The 24,063-nt window shown below is 43.6% G+C and overlaps 2 protein-coding genes and 1 non-coding gene across 3 annotated transcripts in view; 2 read left to right on the forward strand and 1 right to left on the reverse strand.

The window, feature by feature from the left end:
• Positions 1 to 18,269, reverse strand: part of COG4 (component of oligomeric golgi complex 4) — a 25,138-nt gene extending 6,869 nt beyond the window's left edge. Inside the window, exons 1-12 of the mRNA XM_040253531.1 lie at positions 18,087 to 18,269; positions 15,730 to 15,812; positions 14,678 to 14,792; positions 13,005 to 13,179; positions 11,500 to 11,693; positions 9,511 to 9,616; positions 8,850 to 9,007; positions 7,534 to 7,592; positions 5,619 to 5,752; positions 3,691 to 3,809; positions 3,005 to 3,171; positions 2,110 to 2,275 (exon numbers count right to left, since the gene is read on the reverse strand). Coding sequence (XP_040109465.1) covers positions 2,110 to 2,275; positions 3,005 to 3,171; positions 3,691 to 3,809; positions 5,619 to 5,752; positions 7,534 to 7,592; positions 8,850 to 9,007; positions 9,511 to 9,616; positions 11,500 to 11,693; positions 13,005 to 13,179; positions 14,678 to 14,792; positions 15,730 to 15,812; positions 18,087 to 18,257 — 1,647 coding nt within the window. The 5' untranslated portion in view covers positions 18,258 to 18,269. The remainder of the gene's footprint in view (positions 1 to 2,109; positions 2,276 to 3,004; positions 3,172 to 3,690; positions 3,810 to 5,618; positions 5,753 to 7,533; positions 7,593 to 8,849; positions 9,008 to 9,510; positions 9,617 to 11,499; positions 11,694 to 13,004; positions 13,180 to 14,677; positions 14,793 to 15,729; positions 15,813 to 18,086) is intronic.
• A 79-nt stretch (positions 18,270 to 18,348) lies between these two features.
• Positions 18,349 to 24,063, forward strand: part of SF3B3 (splicing factor 3b subunit 3) — a 39,187-nt gene continuing 33,472 nt past the window's right edge. Inside the window, exons 1-3 of the mRNA XM_040253522.1 lie at positions 18,349 to 18,650; positions 21,712 to 21,849; positions 22,999 to 23,325. Coding sequence (XP_040109456.1) covers positions 21,780 to 21,849; positions 22,999 to 23,325 — 397 coding nt within the window. The 5' untranslated portion in view covers positions 18,349 to 18,650; positions 21,712 to 21,779. The remainder of the gene's footprint in view (positions 18,651 to 21,711; positions 21,850 to 22,998; positions 23,326 to 24,063) is intronic.
• On the forward strand, positions 23,611 to 23,690 carry LOC120873361. The gene has a single exon (XR_005723438.1). It is a non-coding gene; the product is annotated as a small nucleolar RNA SNORD111 (small nucleolar RNA).

Below are 24,063 nucleotides of genomic sequence, written 5' to 3' on the forward strand. Positions count from 1 at the left end.
CACTGATCTGGAAGCCGCTGTGTGGGAGACGTTTGAGTCTGAGACAATCACGCTCCCCTTGAAAGGGTGTGCTAGTACCATGCCCAGGAAGGCCGAGGTGATGGGGGGAAGCTGATGCTTCCAGAGGCGAGCCAGAAACTTCAGGATTTCTGGGTGAAAGAGGCTCAGAACCCCAGGGACTGGGGTTAGGACGTCCCTTTTGTCTTTCACAGGAACACTGCCTTTGTCCGCATCCTGCAGCCAGTGCTGGAAGGTCATGCTGCTGACAGTGCTGCTACGGCTGCTTGCACGCTGGATGGATGACACGGGAGGCGTTCCTTTTGCGTGTCGCAACACCTGGCCACTAACATCACCAGCCTCCGGAGAAGTAGCTGCACTGTCACGACAGCTCAAGGAAGGAAGCCATAACATCAATGTTTCCAAGGCATTTGAGGGCATAAGAAAAATCTGTCATGAGGGGAAAATGGATTTGGGTTCAAATGGTATTGATTTCAAAGTTTCCTTGTACTGACAGTCCTTGTAAGCATGGATTCACTGGGCTTATCCCAGCTCACAGTGACTGATATATCAGCACCGTCGGGGAATTCATCTTGACAGCCAAATAAATCAAGGTGACATAAGAAGTAGGCCCTGTGGTGGGAGTGATGACATTTTAAGTACTCGGCGTCAGGAAAACTAGAAAACTGTCACCAAGCATTTAGCATCACCTTTTCTTGTCGGCCTTATCTTCTGGGCCTCAAACAATGGAGCTGTCTGAATGGGAGCAGCAAATGTGTGAGCACACAGCAGCCAGCCTACTGGGGACCTATGGAGCCAAGGGATGAAAACAGCACTAGGGGGACAGATGTGTCAGATTCAGGAGGCCTTCAGCAAAATGCCCAGGCAAAGATGTCTAGTTTTGATGTGGTAGGTAGTAGGGAGCCGTTTCTGAGCAGAGAAATGAAAGAATGAAAGTTCTGTGAAGAATGAAATAGAATGCAAATAAAAATGAAAAATTAAAGTCAGTTCATGATTATATGAAGCTGGTTGCCAGAAATGCTGGCAAAGTTCTCTAAAGGCAATAATTTCTTGGACAGAATCCTGTTGTGTTTTTTTGGGCAACAACCATGACATCCTAAATTGACAAGACCCATGCTCAGGGAAAATATTTTCAATGACAAGGAGAAAGTAGGACTGCCTGAATAGACTTCATTGGATCTGAGCACTAGTTACTGTGGTTTTCCCTTGCACAGGGACAAGGTAAAAATTAGCATGTTTAGGCTTTTGTCTCTGAAACCAACGTCTCAACTTTTTTGGTGTCATAGTTCCCTTTAAGAATAATAAAAGCTTAAGAACCCTGCTTCCAGAAAAAAACACATATACATTTCTGCATCCCCTGCAGGGTGTTCAGAACTCCATCTGTGGACTGCTGTCGACTGAGAGCTCCACTGTCGGATGTTTCCTTCAGGTCTCTGAACCCCAGGAGCCGAGAAGAGTCTGGCTAATGCGGGGAGGGCAGAACGGCCTCTGATAGCACCGTACCCACACACGCCAAGACAGCAGGTGCTAGAAAGGCCTGACCACAGGCCCAGGACTCATCTGCATTCTTTTGGGCTCATCACAAGTTGGTTGTTGCCCGGTATGAACCCTTTCATCCTCCCGTACTTTTTCCCCAGCTGTCACACACCTGTCATGCTGGGTAGTAGCGCTTGAAGAAGCTCACCTTCCTGAGGAGGCTGAAAGTCTAAGAAGTGTGCCAGAAAAGCAGTTTGGTAGGCCTAATGGGTCAGCCCCCTCCCCCACTGTGGGCCATCCTCAGAGAAGTGGTCTGGGGGCTGGCACAGATGTCATCCAAGCCTGGTACTCAGTGGAGCCCTTAACAGCTGGGGGCGCTCCTGCGAATGGGCACTGGGGAGCTCTGAGGCGGCCAGCCTTCTTGGCAGGAACAGGACATGTCCTGGCTCAGGCTGCTCTGAAAGAGGTCCCTACATTTAAACGGTTTCAGAACCTCTAGAAGGAGCCTTCCTTAAAGGAGGAATTCTCCGTCTCTGCAGACACTGGAGGAGAAGGCTCCAGGTGGCGGCTGGTTAACCATGGCTCAGCCCAGCTCCCCCCTGCGGGGCCGCCTACCAGGAAGGACAGCTTGGCCTCGTCGGTGCTCTCGATGCCTTTGGTGTCGAACTTGCCCTGCTGGAGGCTGCTGTGCACGATGCTCACGGCGCTGGTCACTCCACGCTGGATGTCCTGCAGGGTGGTGGCTGGGAAGCCCATCCGCAGCTTGTGACACAGGACATCCCTGGGGCAGAAGGGCACACGGGGGCTGCAGCACGCAACCTGGCCTCCAGGACGCGCGCACCAGCGGGCTCACCACCCCGAGCCAGCAGCGTAACCTGCTCTTCCCAGGGAGCAGGAGGCCCTGAGCCGTCAGGGCATGAGAGGCCGCACCCCCTCAAAGGCACTGATGTGGCCGGCTCCTGACTGACTGCGAGGCTGTCACTGAGCGGCGCTGAGCTCCTACACACTCAGGAGGAAGCACAGCTCGGTGAAGGCAGCGCCACATGAGAGTGGAGACAACAGCTTGTGAAGGCCAGGCTCCACTCCGTGTTCTACCACTTATGAGATGTGTGATCTCCCCGGGCCCCGGGTCCCTCATCTACAGAAGAGAGCCAGTGGCTCCCAGCTCACAGGGTCACTGTCAGGACTGAACGGGAGCAGGACATCAGCACAGTGCCTGCCTTGTAGCAGAGCTAAGTATCACCATTAACATTACAAACTGCTGCCTTCATCTGAGGTGCCTGTTCCCTTTCCTCAGTCTGAGGGCCAGAAAGAATCCAGTCCAGGGATACAGATTTGGCCTATAAGGTATCGGGGTGCTGTACAACTGCCTGGAGTCAAGGATGTGGTGCTATGGATAGGAGCTTATAGCCTGTATAGAACTGAACTTGAATCATACAGGAAAAAAAGGGAGAAACAAAATGGGCCCCAGGAATCCAACAGGAGGACCTTTCCGCCTCCCAGAGAGTACCTGAAGTCAGACTCCAGCTCTGTGGTGGCGAGGTTGATCATGGCGCAGAGGCAGTCGATGCTGGAGCTAGACAGGGCCCGCCCGATGCACTTCTTAACAATGTAGAAGACGTCATCCACCATGCTGGATGTCAGCTGGCCCTTCTCATAGGTGTCCAGGGCCACAGCCTACCCCAAAGGCAGATTGCCCAGTAAGGGCCCCAGTTCTGTCACGGCCCTAGATGGTTCTGTACTTTGTCTGTGCTTTTCCTAAGAGAGCTTGCTCTGATCACAGCTTGGAGTGGCTCCTCCTTGCTAAAACAGTTCGCTTCCCTACTGATTACCAATGTTAGGAAACTAAGTAGTTAGGGCGTCTGCCTCGAGAATATCTGGTATGCGGGATATAAGACACCAGGGGAGGCCCATCTTCTCCATGGCTCCTCACCCACACACTGCTATGGAGGCGGGGGGCAGAGAGGCCCCCGAGGAGCTGAGGTACTCTTCTATGACCCTTGGGGAAGAAGTCCCAGCTGGGTCCATGAAGAGCCCGATCACCCCAAAGATGCCCTCTGACCATTCAAAGCAGTACAGTTAGTCGGCATGCCAGGGTATTCTCAAAGCAGGACCGAGAAACACGACATGCCTCGGCTGTCAGCCTGGCTTCCTGGACAGGATGCCCCATCTCCAAGGGGGCTTCCTCTGTCCTACCTTGTTGACAGTCTCCCTCATGAAGTACTCCTCCATGGTGATATATAGACCAATGAGCTCCTGCATGGTGCAGCTCAGTAGGCAGTTATTGAGGAGTCTGTCCAGGCACTTCTGGTGCTCTAGGAGACAGCCAAGAAAGGAATACTCACTCTTCTTCCCCAAAGGAAATAGATCTTTTTTTTTTTTAGGTCCCTTTCTAGTCTCTGTTCCAAATCTGTACATAATTTACATGGTTACAATCACAGTACTGATACAATTCTGTATCCTGCTTAAAAATTACATCATAAATATTTCATTGTTTCTATGTAGTTTAGTTTTTCTTTTTAGCTTACTGATCTTTAATGGCTGTGTGATATCTTATGTAGATAGTCCATATTTTTTTAAATTACTGTTTTTAGACAATGCGTTATTTCCAAACATTTTGGCATTCTTAGAGATAACTGGAAATCACAGTAATTGGAGACTGCAGTTTTTAGATTTTTCATTCTATAAAAAGTGCTGTCCAACAAAATTTTCTGTGATAGAAACGTTCTGTATCTGCTGCCTAATGTAGTAACCACTATTAAGTACTTGGAATGTGCTTAATATGATTGAGGAACTGAATTTTAAATTTCATTTAATTTTGTGGAAAGTGAAAGTATTCGTTGTTCAGTCCTGTCTGACTCTTTGTGACTCTATGGACTGTATGTAGCCTGCCAGGCTCTTCCTTCCATGGAATTCTCCAGGCAAGAATACGGGAGTGGTTAGCCCTTTCCTTCTCCAGGAGATCTTCCTGACCGAGAGACTGAGCCTGCATCTCTTGCATTGCAGGCAGACTCTTTATCATCCTGAGCCACCAGGGAAGCCCTTATTTAATTTTAATTAAATTTAAATAGTTACCTGTGGCCTGTGGCTACTGTATTAAACAGCACAACTCTGAACATACATGGTCATTATCAATAGCAGTAAGTACCAAGCTCCAAATGAGCTCGAGTCTGCTTTTAAACACCAGTTCAGGGGCTTCACTGGTGGTCCAGTGGCCAGGATTCTGTGCTCCCACTGCAGGAGGCATGGGTTTGATCTCCGATGGGGAAACATGATCCCACAAATCTTGTAGCAATGCCCAAAACAAATAAAAAAACCAAACCACCAGGTCATATAAATAATTCCCTGCCATGCATTATTGGTACAAGCCATGCAGATTGCCACAGACGCTGGGGGAGTTTCAGGTCTCCAGTTAAGAGAACTTTGCATATACTCAACCAGAAGGGATTAAACAGTCTTCTTAAAAACCTGGAGTCAGTGTGTCAGTAAAATAGGACAGTGGCACACCTTTTTAGTCAACATATTTATTCCTTCAAAAATTGTGACTGAGGGAACGGGGAGACTGAGGGAGGGAGTGAAAGGTTTTCTCAATATCATACTTCAATACTACATGAGGTGTAATTTATATATCATAAAATTCAGCCATTGTATATGTGCAATTCAATTATTTTTTTTTCAGTAACTTTATATTGTGTAACAATAGCCACAATCCAGTTTTAGAATATTCTTATCACTTAAAGTTCCCTCATGAAATTATGTATATTTTTTTGTTCTATCAACCTACCTATCTATCATGTGCACATATTGCCTACTTAAACACCAGTCCTGAAATCTGAGCTGGTGAGGAAGCAGGGTGTGGGGAAAAGAGCAGGAGATTCACTCAACCATTCTTGCCTTTAGCCATTTTCATCTGTACAATGATTAGGTGGCCTCAAAGACCCAGTCCAATTCTAAAATCTGGTAAGTCCAGATTTCCTCCTGAGAGTCAATTTGTCCACAGATCTCCCCCAGAGACTAATAAGCCCCAATTATTTCCTCATTAAAAGAATCTGTGACTTAACTAGTAGAAAACAGAGCCAACTATACCCCGACCCATCCCAGAGAACATGGGCAACACCTTTTACCTTGTTTGACTTCTTCTGAGGCCATGGAGTCCCCCACCTCAAAATCTGAGCTGATCCTTTTCCTGAGGAAGCGTAGGTACAGCTCACTGCGGGCATTCATCAGGGTGACCTCAGTCAGGATAGGATCCAGTTCCCTAAGACACGTGGAGCAGAAAGCATAAGCAGGACACTGGATTCCTTCAGATATAAGAGCTACAGGGCAAATAGAGTCTCGAAGTCCCCCTCCCCAGGCCCAGGAGGGTCAGCTCTGCCAAATGGTCCTTCCTGCTCTGCTGGCCCAGTTGTGATCAGAGACGGTGGTCAACCACATGTTCCATTTACATGTTTCATCTGAATTATTCACCCCCTAAAAATGCTGCCAGAGTTACACATGAGATTGGGAGATGTATTTTTATTTTTAGTGTAATATGCTCAGTCGTGTCTGACTCTTTGTGACCCTATGGACTGTAGCCTGCCAGGCTCCTCTGTCCATGGGATTCTCCAGGCAAGAATACTGGAGTGGGCTGTTGTTTCCTTCCCCAGGGGATCTTCTCGACCCAAGGATTGAACCCGTGTCTCCTGCATTGGCAGACAGATTCTTTACCCACTGAGCCACCAGGGAAGCCCGTATTTTTGTTAGTGGCTTGAGTGAAAATGATCTATCTTTCATGTGAAACAAATCATGCTTCCCTAACCCCTCATGTAGCTGTGGTGGAATTTTTTAGGATACATCCTTAAACTGTGTCCCACACCCATCACCTATCTAGATTAAAAGCCCAATCAATCTTGGAAAAAAAATGTTAGTGGACTCACACTTTCCAATTTTAAACCTTATCACAAAGCTAACAGCAAACAAGGCAGTGTGGTCTTACTGACGGGAGGACAGACATATAGCTGAATAAGAGTCCAGACATCTTGACATTTATGGTCGGCTGACTTGCAGCAAGAATGCTAAGACAATTTAATGAAGAAAGAATATAGTCTTTTCAACAAACTGAACTGGGATAACAAATAGCCACTTATAAGGAATGAAGTTGATCCTCTCCCTCACATTTCAGACAAAATCAACTCATTTTCCACACTGACGTCCAAGAGACCTTTTTCAGGACGTAAATCCGGTCATATTGTAATCACGAGTTTTCCACAGCTCTTGGGATACAAACACCAAACAGCCTGACTGACAGCCTCGCTAGACTCACCTCATGGCAGACTCTCTCCAGCTCCCTGCACTTCAGCTGTACTAGCCGCCTTTGGGTTTTCAATACAGGGAGTCTGCACATTTTCCCTCTCCTCTACCTGGAAAACATTTCACCTTATTCTTATTTACTCTTTATCTTTTTGGCTGCGCCACACAGCACGTGGAATCTTAGAGACTGAACTCATGCCCCTACACTGGGAGCACAGAGCCTTAACCACTGGACCACCTGGGAAGTTCCTCTACTTACTCATTAAAAAAATAAAAGAAAACTTTTTATTTCTTTCGTGTAAGGGCATAGCTAATTAACAATGTTGTGATAGTTTCAGGTGAACAGTAAAGGGACTCAGCCATATGTATACATTTATCCATTGTCCCCTTCTATTTACCCTTAAAGTCTCAGGTGTAAGATCACGTCCTCAGGATTCCTTTCCTTGAACTTCATCAGCCTAGGTTATATCCCTTTATTACATGCTTCCCTGTACTCTATGCTCAGTACACTGTAATGATTAACAGCACCAACTCTAGACCCAGACTGCAGCATTGATAATGATCTAGTATTCTTGACAAAACACAAACATGTTATACATATGCTTTCGTTTGTATGCTATATTCCATTCTAAAAAAAGAGTCAAAGATAAAGTAGTTTTAAAATGTAAACCACACTGTAAGAGAGCAGCCTCTGAATGATACTTGATTACCAATTCAAACTTCCATGGGGTAAAGAAAGAGGATTATTACCTTGGCTCTATTTTTTCTGATGTAGAATTTCTCATCAAGTTGCTCTGGACATGCCGAAACTGCAATATACCACAGAAATGAGAATACTCTTCCCCTCCCTCCTTCTATCTGCTTCCTGCTGGTCCCTCCAGACTTCTGGTATAAGAATGTTTAGTTTCTTTAACAGGCAAGCTAAAAGGAGGCTCTCAACGGGAGGTGCCAAAGATTTACTTTTGATTTATATGCTAATGTTCACCTCTATTATTATACTTAAAAGTGATGCTAGTGGTATTCCAAGGAACTAATGTCTAGTCTCCTAGAGTTCTAGAAATTAAACTATATGGGGTTACTCCTATTTCTAAGTTCTATTCTTATTTTATTTGCTCAAAGGAAAGGAGAAACAAAGTTCTGAAAAAGCATATGTTACCTTTAGCCCTTACTTTGTCAACAAAGGTCTGTCTAGTCAAAGCTATGGTTTTTCCAATGGTCATGTACGGATGTGAGAGTTGGACTATAAAGAAAGCTGAGCGCCAAAGAATTGATGCTTTTGAACTGTGGTGTTGGAGGAGACTCTTGAGAATCCCTTGGACTGCAAGGAGATCCAATCAGTCCATCCTAAAGGAAATCAGTCCTGAATATTCATTGGAAGGACTGATGCTGAAGCTGAAACTCCAATATTTTTGGCCTCCTGATATGAAGAAAGACCCTGATGTTGGGAAAGATTGAAGGCAGGAGGAAAAGGGGATGACAGAGGATGAGATGGTTGGATGGCATCACTGACTTGATGGACATGAGTTTGAGTAAACTCTGGGAGTTGGTGATGGACAGGGAAGCCTGGCGTGCTGCAGTCCATGGGACACAACTGAACGACTGAACTGAACTGATTCTTATTTTATCTGCTCAAAGAAATGGAGAAACCTACAGTTCTGAAAAATCAAATGTTACCTTTAGCCCTTAAGGAATAAAGGAGAAATCTGAGACAGAATTATTTAACATTGAATAAGACCTTAGGAAGTAAAATTCTCACTCAGTCACCAGATGGCAATGCTGCACATACTGTGATTGAAAAGGGGTTTAATGTTTCTGTTGTGTTCATTTTAGGAAGCCCTTTCTATTTCCTTCTCCTCGTACTGAGGCCATCATCACCTTGACAACACCTCCTGTCCAAAGTAAGCTGGGGAGTGGCAAGATGCAGGCCAGTCTGCATTTGACATTTTTCTCCTACTTGTATCTTTTTTGCACTCCCCACCCCCTTAGCCTCCCTGCCCCTGATTTATTCTGTTCAGTATTGCTGGCTAATGGTGCTTCCAAACCCCCTATGAGCTTCCCCTGCTCACCTGCTGTCGGTAGTCCCTCTGCTTGATGAACTTGTCTACCACCTTCTCTACCTGTCTGTCACATTCCACTTGCAGGTATTTTATCAGGGTATAAAGTCTGCCTGGCCCATAATATGTTTCCACTATTGGTTGATGGGTCTCCACAATTCGGGCAATTCCTGGAAGGGAGAAAGGGAGAGGGCTGGATTCCAAATGTTCTTCCCACAGATACACTCCTTTCTTCTATCCAGGATTGATTTGGGGTCTAACTTAACCCTTTCTGGCTGTTTTACTTCCCAAAATGAACAAAAATGGTTCTTAATGGTGTCAGGAATTGCTAAGCAAATCTGTTACCTATGCACAGTGCTTGGTAAACAGCAGGCGTTTGATAAATTAAACTGACAGTTTCTACAGAAGCATCTTTGGAAATGAGCATCTCTCTCTCCCCTGTCATTTTTTAGTTAAATACACTCTTGGAGTTTTATTCTCAAGGACTAGGGAGAACAAAACATCTGAGACACTCTGATCTTCGAGAATCAGATCCTGAATTGGGACATTAATTCTCCAATAAACTAGTATATAGCAAACCACAGGATTAAAGTAAAGGCATCAGGCTGGTGAGGAGAAAAGAAAAGCTAGGATGCAGGTGCTGGAAGTGTCTGCAGTGGAGAAAGAGGCTTGCCTTCAAACAGAAGAGTCAGTGTATCTGCAAAGATGACTGAAGCTCTTCGATCACTCATGTCTGTGCCTAAAACCAACAGGAGGTTCTCCTCAGCTTTACTGGCCACCTGAAAAAGAAAATCCACATATATTTCTTAGACCAAAGGTTAGCCTCAGTTTTTCTAAAAGACCTCCCAGTGGCTTTTTTCCCCATGTTCCCCTTGAAGCTAGAAAGCTTAGATGGCACAGAGGAGCGTCCCTTGGGGGCTGGGGGCTGTCCAAACCTCAGGCAAGACAAAGAACCTAACATGGTAGTTAACTCTTCTTCCATTCAGAGGGATTAACGGTGCTTTCCTTTTCCTTGATAATATCTACAGATGTTAAACTGGGGAGAGAGTCCCAGGTTACAATAATTGTTTCAAAGAATAACTCAAGAGTTATTACTAATGGTGCTCTGTTGAGCAGCGGACAGAATCTGGGTACTTCTAAGGGAATTTTAAGGGATTAACAGTAGAAGCCCTTTCCAGGTTTCAGATAACAAAGTACTGATACAAAAAGTATTGATAGAAAAGTACCATAAAGCAGTTACACTTCATTTCTTGTTAATTTTTAGAATGGGTCCCTTGGACTGCAAGGAGATCAGCCCTGGGTGTTCTTTGGAAGGAATGATGCTAAAGCTAAAACTCCAGTACTTTGGCTACCTCATGCAAAGAGTTGACTCATTGGAAAAGACTCTGATGCTGGGAGGGATTGGGGGCAGGAGGAAGAGGGGATGACAGAGGATGAGATGGCTGGATGGCATCACCGACTTGATGGACATGAGTTTGAGTGAACTCAGGGAGATGGTGATGGACAGGGAGGCCTGGCGTGCTGCGATTCATGGGGTTGCAAAGAGTCGGACACGACTGAGCAACTGAACTGAACTGAAAACACACTTAAACATTCAAAAGAAACAAAGGAGTGTTGGATGAAAAGTAATTCTTTCTCTTATCTATGTTTCTTGGTCTTCTAAGTTTCCTCTTGAGAGGTGACCACTGCTAACTGTTCCCCACATACCCCATGTTTATGTAACATACAATCTTTACTGCCGCTCTCTCCAATTTCAACATGAATGATGGCATGCTGTTGTTTAACTTAGTCAGCCACATGTTAGAGAGTAAACTGTGTCTGCACATATGGAACTGTCACATTTTCCTGAATGGCAAAATAATGTTCCATTTCACAGGACTGTGGGATGGGGACAGGATGCACTGTGACACACACTTGAAAAATAACAACTCTGCTCACACGCCTGTGAAGTTCCGGGGGAAGGTGAGCAGAGACTAAACTGAAGCCTGTTTCTTTTTCAGGTTTAACCTGCTTCATCTCAATTTTTGAGCTGCAAGCCTGGGGCCTTTTTCCCCTCCAAGTCTTATTTTGAGACTCAAGCCTGGTTGGTGTTGTTTAGTCGCTAAGTCATGTCCAGCTGTTTGGTGACCGCATGGACTGTAGCCCACCAAGTTCCTCTGTTCATGATTTTTCAGGCAAGAATACTGGAGTGAGTTGCCATTTCCTTTTCCAGGGCATCTTCCTGACCTAGGAATTAAACTTGCGACTCCTGCACTGGCAGGCAGATTCTTTGCCACTGACCCATCAGGGGAGCCCTCAAGCCTGGTTACAAGTCTAAAAACCACTAACCAACATCTCTGAATGCTATTAAAAGAAGCCAGTCCCTGGTTGACAGCTTGGAAAAGGTGATTCAACTTGTCAGAGAAATTACATTTTAATTTTCTTATGCTTTCACTTGGTCTGTTGGAATACATCAGTAGATGTCCAGGCCATGCCTGGTACAAAGTAGATTGGTAACAGTGAGTGCTGAATGAATGCATGTATCCAGTCCTGCCAGGACACAGAAGAAAAGGGGATTCAAATCCAGAGGCATAAAGTATCCACGGAAAATGGATCCATCCAGTGCCCCGGTTTGCAGGCGGAGAACTGTACCATTATCCTGCCAAGCAATCAGGAGCCATACCTGCTTGCAAAGATATTCTGAGAACTTGCTTAATCCCTCCTCATGCAAACCCAGCAGTGGGAAGATCTTGAAGAAGCGCTCCACCTGGGGCAGATCCCCTTCCTTTGTGGCAACGGCAAACTTCTCTGTGACGATGGCTTTGAGACGCTGCTCAGCTTCCTGCAGCAATTTCAGGTTGGCATCAATCATGCTGCCTGCACAATGGGGAGAAGATGAGAACTAACGTAGAGAACGGTACTGAGTTAGGTTTAGGCCACTTTGTGCATTCCAAAAACAAGCACTGAACACTTAAGGGTGTGCGAGATGCTGTACTAGCAATACAGATGGTGAAGAGGTGAGTCAGCCACACCTCCACTGCCACAGGAATCACAATCATCTTCAAGAAATGAGGTTTGTGCACAAATGACTATCATAAAATTCAGTGTATGACAAGTGTCGTGAGAAAGGTGCCCACAAGTCACATTTCTGGTTGAAGTAATCAGAAAAGACTTCCCAGAGATGATATTTTGTTTCTCAAAGATGGGCAAGATTTTGATTTCTGAGTATGGGGTACGTATATTCTAGGCAAGGGGAAGGAAAACAGCAAAGCACCGACACAGAAAGATGAAGAGTATTTGCAGAGAACTGCAAGCAGTATCGGAGAAGGCGATGGCACCCCACTCCAGTACTCTTGCCTGGAAAATCCCATGGGCGGAGAAGCCTGGTAGGCTGCAGTCCACGAGGTCGCTAAGAGTCGGACACGATTGAGTGACTTCACTTTCACTTTTCACTTTCACGCATTGGAGAAGGAAATGGCAACCCACGCCAGTATTCTTGCCTGGAGAATCCCAGGGATGGGTGAGCCTGGTGGGCTGCCGTCTATGGGGTCGCACAGAGTCGGACACAACTGAAGTGACTTAGCAGCAGCAGCAAGCAGTATATAAGTGTTAGTGTTAGTTGCTCAGGTGTGCCCAACTCTTTGCGACCCCATGGATTGCAGCCCTCTGTCCACGAGATTTTCTAGGCAAGGACACTGGAGTGGGTTGCCATTTCCTTCTCCAGGGGATCTTCCCTGCACTTCAGGCAGATTCTTTACCAACTGAGCTACAAGAGAAGCCCAAGCAGCATATACCCTGGTTTAAAGAGAAGCTCAGCAAACGTGTACAATGAATGCATGTATGAGCGAATAGCATGAAAAAGGGCTAGAAAGGCAAGAGTGGGTGGAGGTCATGCACAGTCCAGAACAGAAAGCTAAAAATTTAATTTAAATTGTATAAACAGGCAATATTGTCCAGTGTAAAGAACCCACTGGTCAGAGGAACAGTAGATCTGGATTGTTTTCTTTTCCATAAGGTAGGAATAACCACCTTTGCCCTGGGATGGTCTAGGACCTATACTGTGTCATACTAGTACCAGACAAGAAAATCTCCTAAATTTCCTAATTTTCCTTTTCCTGATTGAGACTGCCGAGTTCAGATTACAGATGCTTGTAATGAAACTAGGAAGCAGCAGTTTGGGATGCCAACCTTCTTTGCCCTGTCGGCTGAGCTCAATGACTGACTTGTCCAGGCATAAGTAGCGATGAATGTGGGCTGCAGCCTGCTCATAATCTTCATTTCTCAAAGCAGTCTGAACTCCATCCATGCAAAACTTCAGGTCCAAGATATCATCAGCTCTCTGAATGGCTTGATAGAGGCGATTCTGCAAAAAGATTTGTTGCTTAGAAACAACATCCTATTCTTTCAAAAGCATCTCTCCAGGAGGTAGGGAGTTTCAGGGGCTGAAGCCAAGTAACCAGAGGTCCTTTACAGCCTTCACTGGTAAAATAAAAAACATTACCACTACCACTCACAAAACTTGTGGGTTGATGGTCAATACTACTGACAAGCATCACAAAATTTTATTTATGTGACCAGTCACTTATTTCAATAAAGCAGTAGTGGAGATAATCCATATTTATATTTGGCTTATATTGTTAAATTTATAACATAATCACAGTGTATTTGACATTTTGGGAACATGATATTGCAATCCAATTAATAATGTATGCATGTTGAGGTTTGGTAGGAACCAATCCAAAGCAATTATTCTTCAATTAAAAATAAAATAATGTATGCAAAACTTATGGAAAGTATTTTTGTTTCAAATAAGCAAGAATGAGGAATTCCCTGGCCAGCCAACCCTTAGGACGCCACACTTTCACTGCTGAGGATGAGGTTCAATCCCTGGTTAGTAAACTAAGATCCCACAAGTCACACAGCCAAAAAAACAAACAAACAAACCAAAACTCACAACCCAGATCCTGTGTTGTTCAATACAGTAACCACTCTCTACCTGTGACTACTGAGCACTTCAAATGTGACTAATCCAAATTAAGATGTATATGTGTAAAATATACACTGGATTTCAAACTTAGCACAAAAATAAATAAGGTAAAAATGTCTCATTAATACCACGTAATAGTAATTTCTGAAATAATGGGTTAAATAAATGTTTATAAATTGTGAAAATTATTTTCTCCTGTTCTGCTTTTTAAAAAACAGTCACTGGGAAGTTTTAAATTACATATGTGGTTCATATTAGACTTTTTCTTTTCCCATCTGAATGACTTTTATTTCACTTTCTTGCCTAACTTCTCTGGCTAGAACCCCTAGTACAATGTTGAAAAGCAGCAGCAAGTGCTAACATCCTTGTTTGTTCCTGATCTTCTGGGGGAAGCAACTAGTTTTTCACCAGTAAGTATGATGTTAGCCCATCTTTAACATCATAAAGATGCCCTTTATCAGGTCGAGGAAGTTCCTTCTCTTCCAAGTTTGTTGAGTGTTTTCATCAAAACAGGTGTTTAGTTTTGTCAAATGCCTTGAGTCTACGAGATGATCATGTGGTTTTTGTCCTTTATTCTATCGATTTGGTGTATTACATTAATTGATAGTCTAAAGCAGCCTTGCATGACTAGGATAAATTTCACTTGCCCACAGTTTAGTCTTTTTTAATACATTGCTGGATATGATTTGCTACTGTTGTTGAGGATCGGTATGTCTATATTCATAACAGCTATTGGTCTGGTGTTCTGTGATATCTTTATCTTGTTTTGGTATCTTGCATTAGGTTTCTATTGGATGGTCCTGCTCTAATTTCTAACCTGGTGGCTTCTTTACTGCCCCCTACTAACTCAATATCAAAAGCTCAATGGGATTACCTTGGCCAGGTCAAGCTGACGGACTTTGCTTGACACATTCTCAGCTAGGTTGCAGGTAAAGGTGATCATTCCAGCCAGCTGCTTTGCATCTTCTTCAATCAACTGTAGATTTGGACTGGAGACACACATTGTCAGTATACATATCCATAGGAGTAGATGGTAAAAGAGATGAAAAAACATTTTTGCAGGTGGAGACTAAGTCTTCTATTATACTTCTTTTGCTTGAGCATGCTTGCTTAGTCACTTCAGTCATATCCAACTCTTTGAGACCCTGTGGACTGTAAGCCTGCCAGGTTCCTCTGTCCATGGGATTCTCAAGGCAAGAATACTAGAATGGGTGGCCATGCCCTCCTCCAGGGGATCTTCCCAACCCAGAGATCAAACCCGCGACTCCTGCATTGCAGGTGGATTCTTTACCCACTGAGCCACCTGGGAAGTCATACTTCTTTTGTATCTCCCCACAACTCTTTGCTCCATTCACTCTATTCATAGCTTTTTCTCAAGAGTGTTTTACTGAAAACTTAGGCTTATATTGAATAACAACTTAATTTAAATAAATACAAAAGACAGCCCTAAATAAGTACTGCCAAAGAACTAGAGTGCAGAATCTCCCCATTGCTAAGTGAGCATGAAATGCACTAACCAACACTCTAAGAGGATGATGAAATCAAAGCAATTTTTGTGACTAGCAAATATACAGAATACACAAAACAGGGGCTCTCAAACTTGAGCCATACATCAGAATCACTAGACATGCAGTTTAAGCGGGAGATTCTAGCCCCACCCCCAGAGCTTCTGGTATAGCAGGTTTGGGGTGAGGCCTCAGACTCTGCATTTCTAACAAGTTTCCAAACAATGTTGATACTTGCTGGCCCAAGGACACTTTGAGAACAACCTAACCACACCCGTGGGTGTTCACTTTACCTGAAGGTAATTCTCCTTTCCAATTTAAACTCAACTGTCACTGTATAACACAAATTTAGGAAAAATAATAACTTATCCAGTGGACCCCGATGAAATTTAAAATAGCTCTTGCTGAACTGAAGACTCACCCCATCCGGTGGAGGGTGACCATTTTACTTTCAATGGTATTTTGCTGCTCCAAAAGAGCATCCAGCTCTCTCTCCACCACTTTCTGAAACAAAGAAACATCCTGTCATTAGCATGGTCAGAAAGAACCTTAAGAGTTATCTAATCTAACTATTTAGCTGAAGAGTAAATCCCATATCAAATGTCTTCTTTCCTGTCATTAAGCTCCCTAGGGCTTTAACAAATAATACTTCATTGCTGCTGTTATCACATTACATAATAACTGATGGTAGGCATATCTCATTCCAGCTAGGAGGTGAAAGCAACGAAGAGACGAAATAAACTTTCATTCAATTTCAATAGCATAGTGCCTAACACAGGGAGGCATTTAAAATATAAAGGCTCAATAAAGAAACGAAACTTCTAAACTAGTAGTTATAAATAGTCTCTTCTAGTGTATAATCAGTACCCAGAAGCAATAAATAGAATTCTCTCTCACCCAAATCAATTTTTGAGTTACTTTAACTAATGTAATCTTATGCTTGGGTTTCTTCATCTGCAAAATCGGGATAGTACTATAGATGTTAGGTAAGCCAAACAATAACATACATAAATACAAACACAAAACCAATATTGTTCTGTCTGTAAGACTGACTTAGTCTTTCCCCCCAAAGTATTGATTAACTCAATGAATGCAAGCTTAGTACTGAACTTTACAAAGCACATCTTGCTGAAAAACGTATTAAGAACTGCTGGAGCTGTTGTAAGTCAATATTTGAAAATTCTCAAAGATACCAATGACCATCCCTGCTCCAGGCTGAAGCTGCCCTCTGTGCTCAACCTTCATAAAAGTTTGGTTTAGGGAACAGCTACTAAACTATTAGATCACAGCTTAGATCTTTCTGCTGACTGGCAAGGAAGCTGGCTGGCAGTCAAAAATGTATTCACATCAAGTCACACAGAAAAGTAAAGAAGGCTGCAAGGAATGTTAGAAAGCATAAAGCCCACACTCCTCATGTGATATCAGGCAGGGCTAAGTACAGCTTCCCTGGTGGCTCAGTGGTAAAGAATCCGCCTGCAAATGCAGAAGACAGGGGTCAGATCCCCCGTCCAGGAAGATATCACAGGCAACAGAGCAACTAAGCCCATGCACCACAATCACTGAGCCTGTGCTCTAGAGCCTGGGAACCTTAACTACAGAGCCCACCGGCCGGCAACTACTCAAGCCCTCCTGCCCTAGAGTTGTGCTCTGCAACAAGAGAAGCCACACAATGAGTAACTCCTGTCACCATAACTAGAGAAAGCCCAGGCAGCAACTTAACACCCAATACAGCCAAAAATAATCCGCCTGCCAATGCAGGAGATAGGGGGTCGATCACTGGATTGGGAAGATAATCTGGAGAAAACAGTAATCCATTCCAGTATTCTTGCCTGGGAAATCCCATGGATACAGGAGCCTGGCAGGCTACAGTCCGCAGGGTTGCAAAAGAGTCCGACACGATTTAGCGACTAAACAACAGGAGCTAAGTAAGTACAAGGGATGAAGCGACTTGTCCAAGATTAGACAGTTGTGTCTGAATCTTAAAATCTTGAGTTTCTATAAAGCCCTGAATTAACCTGAAATACTAAAATTACACTCTTAAATCATTCCCAACAGAAGGAAGTCTTAAAACGTTTCGAGTTTATTTGCAATGATTTCCCGCCTAAATGAGATAACGAGGTAAGAGCATTTCAAAACTTTTAAACTGCTAAGTCGTTGCAAGAGAGCCTTTCTTCCTATTTTGAAAAGCAAGCGAGTCGGCGTACACCCTCAAGTCTAACTTTGCTCTGGCGGAGAAATCTGGCGATTAAGGGCCAGGGAAATCAACGGATGAGTGCGGGCAGATCGCCTAGGTAACAGGAAAGCATGCTTGGGGGCGTGAGACCGAGTAAACAGAGATGTCAGGTCGCTGCTGCTGCTGCTAAGTCGCTTCAGTCGTGTCCGACTCTGTGCGACCCCATAGACGGCAGCCCAGGCTCCCCCGTCCCCGGGATTCTCCAGGCAAGAACACTGGAGTGGGTTGCCATTTCCTTCTCCAATGCATGAAAGTGAAAAGTGAAAGTGAAGTGGCTCAGTCGTGTCCGACTCTTCGCGACCCCATGGACTGCAGCCCACCAGGCTCCTCTGTCCATGGGATTTTCCAGGCAAGAGTACTGGAGAGGGTTGCCACTGCCTTCTCCATAGGTCGCCCCACCTACACTCAATTACACGCCTGCTTCTCGCGTAGGTGCTTTTTTGGTTCCTTGGCAAGAAGAGAACGTCCCACAGCCCGAATTTCCCACTGACGGCTCCTAGGCCCACTGCCTCTGCGTCCTTCCAGAAAAAGCTCAGCTCCCCCACCTCCTCGCCGCAGAGCCGTTCGTACACAGCCTCCAGCTCCTGCAGCTCGGTCAGGGAGCGAATGAGCTCGGTGGAGATTTCTGAGCAGCTGCCTCCTCTCACCCCGTCAGGCGGCCGAGGGACGCCTGACAGCTTCAGAGGTGAATCGGAGTCTGCCATCTTCGTCCCCATTCCTCGCTTCCGGCCCCGCGAGGCCCCCTCCTCGTTGGCGCAACACGTCTTTGGGGCTGTCCACGGAAGTGCCTAACGAATTTGTAGATTGTTTTTTTAACTGTCTACTTTAGAAAGCCAATTCATTCCATATTCTCCTGGAAAAAATAACGGCCATAAAGAATATTTAAATAATTTTCAATGCGATGTGGAAGCAAGACAGAAGCAGTTAAAAAAAAATTATATATACATTCTTCAGGCGCCCGTGGGGACCTTTATCCGTCGCGCGCCAACCGGAAGGTCCCAATCTTCGGAAGTAATGGCGGACGCTGGCGCGTTGGCGTTGTCTGTAGCTTAGGCCTTCAAGGAAACTGAGGATCTGTTGGATATCTACGCCATCCTCCCTGCTACAGGGTAAGGAAGCAGCTTCCTGACCTCCTCGAATTCGGGGAGAGGGAGAGCTGCTAGGTAGGGAGCTGGGCCGAGCCTTTGGTAGGGGTTTCCGAGGTAGCTTAGGCCCGAGAGGTAAGGGCAAACGACGAGGAGGTGGCGGAGGGGGAATGCTCGGGTCGGCTTTAGGGAATCGCCTCCCGCTTGCGCTCACAGTGTGGAAACTAGGCCTGGCTCAAAACTAGCTTTCTAGAAACCGTACCTTTTAGGCACTGGAGAAGGTGTGAGAATGGCAGGAGGGACGTCTCCCCCTTGCGAAAGTAAGTACGGAATGGAAAGGTCTTGGGCGTTAAAAGTGTAAATAATGGAAACAGCCTTTGAATTCAAGACTGTGTCGTGTTTATGCTTTGGCACTTGGGCGGCTTGTTTCTTTCCGTGATCTCATGCAGTGATGTTCTTTCGGCCCATGGAAAAGGGGTGGAGGGAGCAATCACAGGCTCGTCTCCCCGTGTTTACAGACAGCATTCCCGTGTATCAGTCTAGTATGGGAAATAAAAATATACCAGGGTTAGGCCGTTAGAGGCTCCTCGTATATTATTTTGGCTGAACTTCCCCCATTACCCAAGATAACAATCGTTGGGGATCGTGATTTCTAAAGATAGCCATGGGGGGGGCATTAGTTGTAAAGCAACTAGAAAACAGGCCGAGTTCCTCAGTGAGCTCTGAAGAATGAAAGGTAGCCTGCGGGGAGCTTTTCCAGGTTTCAGAAATGGCCCCTGGTCTCCTCTGTTTGTTTTCGAAAAAATTTCATATTTTAAATTAAGTCAGTCAATCCTACCACATGGATCATATTGACAACATGATAGGGGTTTCATTGTGAATTCTGTTGTTGATAACGGGAATTTTGAAATTATTTGAACCACAGCAAGATGCAAGAGAAGAAGTTGTATCTGAGAATCACATTTCCTTTTTTTTAAACTTACTTTTTATTGAAGGATAATTGCTCAAGAGAATATTGCTGTTTTCTGTCAAACCTCAGCATGAATCAGCCATAGGTGTACACATGTCCCCTCCTTTTGAACCTCCCTCCCCATCCCACCCCTTTAGGTTGATACAGAGCCCCTGTTTGAGTTTCCTGAGCCATACAGCAAATTCCCCATTGGCTGTCTATTTTACATATGGTAATACATTTACTACGTTTTGATTGATAGCAATTGCAACACGTTCTCTATTTTCCACCCAGACCTTTAGCTGAGCACAACTTTCCTTGGAACTTTCTCAGTGTCTAAGGCCTTCGTGTGTATCTATGTCTTTGTGTCTATAGTTTTTTTCCTCTGTTTTTCTTTTTGTAGGTCATTTTTCAACTCTGTTATTCCACCTCAGGCCTTTTCCTTTTTTCCCTACGATCCTAGGACAATAAAGATGTTCCTTGGTTTCAAGTAGGAAAATGTGTATCTCTCTGGACCTGTTTCTAGACTGGAGTGTTTTTTCCTCTCTTTGGTAGCCCAGAGAGACAAGAGCCCTTGCTCTTGCACAGCCCAGAAATGGTTATTATTTGTGAGGATGTTTATTCATAATCCTCTTTTCTCATTTAACAAAACCAGACTCATGTGTTAATTACACAGTGATCACTTTGAATTTCTCGAGATCCTTGCTTTTGTCTCTGAGTGAGGAAAAATAAGTCAGTTTATTTTCTAGCAGTAGGTGTGTATAGATGTAGTTTTTGGTAATTCTTTTATGGTAGAGGTACATCAGTTTGCAGTTTTGAGTTCTGTCTGATGAGAAGAATCCTTTTCTGTGATTGTGTATTCCTTTGGAGAGGCGTCCTCCTAAAGTGACAGTTCAGTTTTTAGTTTTTTGGTGGTCAGTAGGTTTAAATTTAAAAATTGGCATTACCAACTCAAAGGACATGAGTTTGAGCAAACTCCAGAAGATAGAGAAGGACAGGGAGGCCTGGTGTGCTGCAGTCCATGGGGTCCCAGAGTGGGACACGACTTAGCAACTGGTTTAAGTTTCTAGTAATGTAAATATAGAGCTCTATAAGAGATGTAGGTGAGTACTTTTATCTATTAGATCAGCAAAAGTCTGGTTGTAGAAATTAGGAACTCACGTTGCTGGGGATGTAAATTGGCAGAGTTTCTTTGAAAGGCAGTTTGTCAATATGTATCAAAGTTGCAAATGTGTAAATCTCTCAGTCCAGCAATTGCACTTCTAGGAATTAATCTTAGAAATACAGTCATGCACATATGAATGACTTATATATGAAGATTTTTCTTTGCAGCAGTATTCATATTAGCAAGAGGTCAGGAAGAACCTGAATGAATTATCATCAGTAGGGTTTTAGCTAAGTGAATACTTATATACCCATTCGATGGAATACGTATCCTTGTATTAATACATAGCTGTAAAAAAAACCAAAAAACCAAAAACGAGAAAGTCTTTTGTCGCTATGTCCAAGATAGGTAAAATGATTAAAAACAAAATCATTTGCGCTATAATGTGAGTATACAATGATCTTTAGTTAAAAATGAAGGCATAGTATACAGTATTAATATGTTTCTTCTTGTGCATACAGAAAATATCTGGAAAGACACGATATAACTTGGTGAAATTGATTCCTCCAAGAAGGAAAACTGAATAGCTAGGGAATGGAGTGAGCTTTTTGCTGTGCTTTTGAATTCTGAACCATGTGAAAGTAGAAGTTATTCAAATAGAAGTAAATGTAGACCTAGTTTGTTTCCATGACAGTAAAGTTAAATAAACATTGTTGCATTAATGGTACAGAGTACAGCTCCCTAATGTTTTTTTACTACATGTGACCTCAAGCAGTTTATTTTCTTAGCCTAATTTTCTTACTTGTAAAATTAGTGTAATATCATGTACTTTATATATTTCTTGTGAGATTAGAAGCAAAGTGTATAGTAGCACAGTGCCTGCATGTAGAAAGCACTCTTAATTGCTCTAAGTATGTTGTTACTCAGTGAGCCTTACTCTACTGGTTCTGCTGTCTTCACTGGATGTTGCCTAACATAAATATCTGTTAACAGTTTCACAGCTGATATTTCCTGCTTTTATGTGCTCTTAGCTTGCTTTGACTTGGTGTAACCAAGGTCTGAATTGTGGAGCTGTGGGCGCCTCACTGGTACTGCTGCCATGTTCCTGTACAACTTGACCTTGCAGCGAGCCACTGGCATCAGCTTTGCCATTCATGGCAATTTCTCTGGTAAGTTCCTCTAAAGTTTTGCGTGGGGTTTTTTTTTTTTTTGACTGCACCTCTTCGCTTGCTGAGTCTTAGTTCCCAGACCAGGAATTGAACCTGTGCCCCCTGCAGTGGATGTGAGGAGTCCTAACCACTGGACTTCTAGGGAATTCTTCACATTTTAAATATTAATAGTTTTATGCTTCAGATTGGTTTTTCAACATCAAGCCTTTTTGTAAAAAACAAATTATGAAAAAAATTTAATTGTTAGAGAACATTGTAACTTATGTAATGCTTTACAGTTTCTAAAGTAATTGATCTTATCTCATTTCCAAAGAACTTTTAGAAAGTAAGGTGTCTTGATAAGTGATTGGGCATTGAGCAAATGAGGATGGATTGGGATAGGTAGGCGTGGTATATCAGGTAGGGTAGGAGGCCATTTAGGCCTTAGATAGTGAAGACCTGTGCTGGGGCGGTGAGGATAGATAGACGAATGTGAGTTTGCATCCTGGGTAGCAGAGAAAATGACAGTAACATTGATAGCAGGTTACTTGAGATCAGAGAGTGTGAGAAAGGAGGAAATTGGTTATTCTCAACATTTGAAGGTGATGACAACTCATCAGGGTGGATATGAGTAGCAGGGAGAGTTGGGTTCACGTTGGCTGTTTATGCATTTGGAGGTGTTGATTGCAATTTTGAAAGCAAGTGAGCTTTTTAGAAATAAACAGCATATATTAGATAGCAATTTTGAAAATTCTTTGGGACACTACATCTAACTGCACAAAAAGTTAATATGATTTTTTAGAACAGTAGTCTTTAAAATGGACTAGAAAGAGCCTTTGGAAATTTTAAATTTTACAAAGCTAAATGTTATACGTTAATATCATTTGTAGACAACTCCCAATTATGCTTATTGATGGCAAATCTTAGAAAAATTAAAAGAAGTTTTTAAAAAAGCTTGCATGATCATTTATGAAAAGCTTTTCTTTGATAGCACTTTTGTTAAATGTTTTAAATTCTAGGAAAAGGACCTTTTAAAGTAGAATAAATTATTTTAAAATACTAAGCCTCCAACTCATTTAGTTGTATTTATGCATAGTAGCATTTTGATCCATGAAGGTTACTTTTTGGACTAGTTGTTATTGTTCATGATCTTTATTTTGTGTTTTTCAGGAACCAAACAACAGGAAATTGTTGTTTCCCGAGGAAAAATCTTGGAGCTGCTTCGCCCTGATCCCAACACTGGCAAAGTGCACACTCTACTAACTGTGGAAGTATTTGGTGTCATCAGGTCGCTCATGGCCTTTAGGTTGACAGGTGGCACGAAAGACTACATTGTGGTTGGCAGTGACTCAGGTCGGATTGTTATCCTGGAATACCAGCCATCTAAGAATATGTTTGAGAAGATTCACCAAGAAACCTTTGGCAAGAGTGGATGCCGCCGCATTGTTCCTGGCCAGTTCTTAGCTGTGGATCCCAAAGGGCGAGCTGTTATGATTAGTGCGTGACTTACTCTGTTGGCTTTTTGATTCTTAAAGAAGCTCAGTTCAGAATAGCAATGCTGTGATCTTGGTATCGTACCAAGAAATCACTCACCTGAATAAAATTTGTATCATTTTGGGTGTTAAGTTGCTTTCTCCTTTAAAACAATGGGGAAAGTTGTAACACGCCTTTTCTACTTCTTATCTAGTTGGAAATTGGGTCCTTTTTGGTTTCTTTACCTGTACCAAAAAGGCTGTGCTGAAAGTTTTCACATTATTAGGCATAGAGTGTGGTTGCTTCCATCAGCCTGAAGTGACGATTCACATTCATGTCTCTTCTCTGATAGCTCTCTTGAAGAAAGCTCTGCATATCTGATCAGGCTTCCAGAGGGCAACCTTCTGTGACCAGTCGCAAGATTATTAGATCTAATTCAGAGAACAAAGCTGGCAATTTTAATGAATTTTTGTTTAGTTTGTCATAAAAATTTTTGGGAAGTTAGTGGGATATTAGGGAGAACTGGTGTGCTGCGATTCATGGGGTTGCAAAAAGTCGGACACGACTGAGCGACTGAACTAACTAACTAAGATCCCTATTATGGGGACTTTACTGGTAGTCCAGTGGCTAAGCCTCTGAGCTCCCAGTGCAGACTTGAGTTCAATCCCTGGTCAGGGAAGTAGATCCCATATGTCACAACTAAGCGAATACATGCCACAACTAAAGAGGGCCTTCTTACTACAGCGAAGATCTTGAATGCCG

This window comes from Oryx dammah, unplaced genomic scaffold (genome assembly GCF_014754425.2).
Source record: "Oryx dammah isolate SB20612 unplaced genomic scaffold, SCBI_Odam_1.1 HiC_scaffold_13, whole genome shotgun sequence".
In the NCBI taxonomy this organism is placed as follows: domain Eukaryota; kingdom Metazoa; phylum Chordata; class Mammalia; order Artiodactyla; family Bovidae; genus Oryx; species Oryx dammah.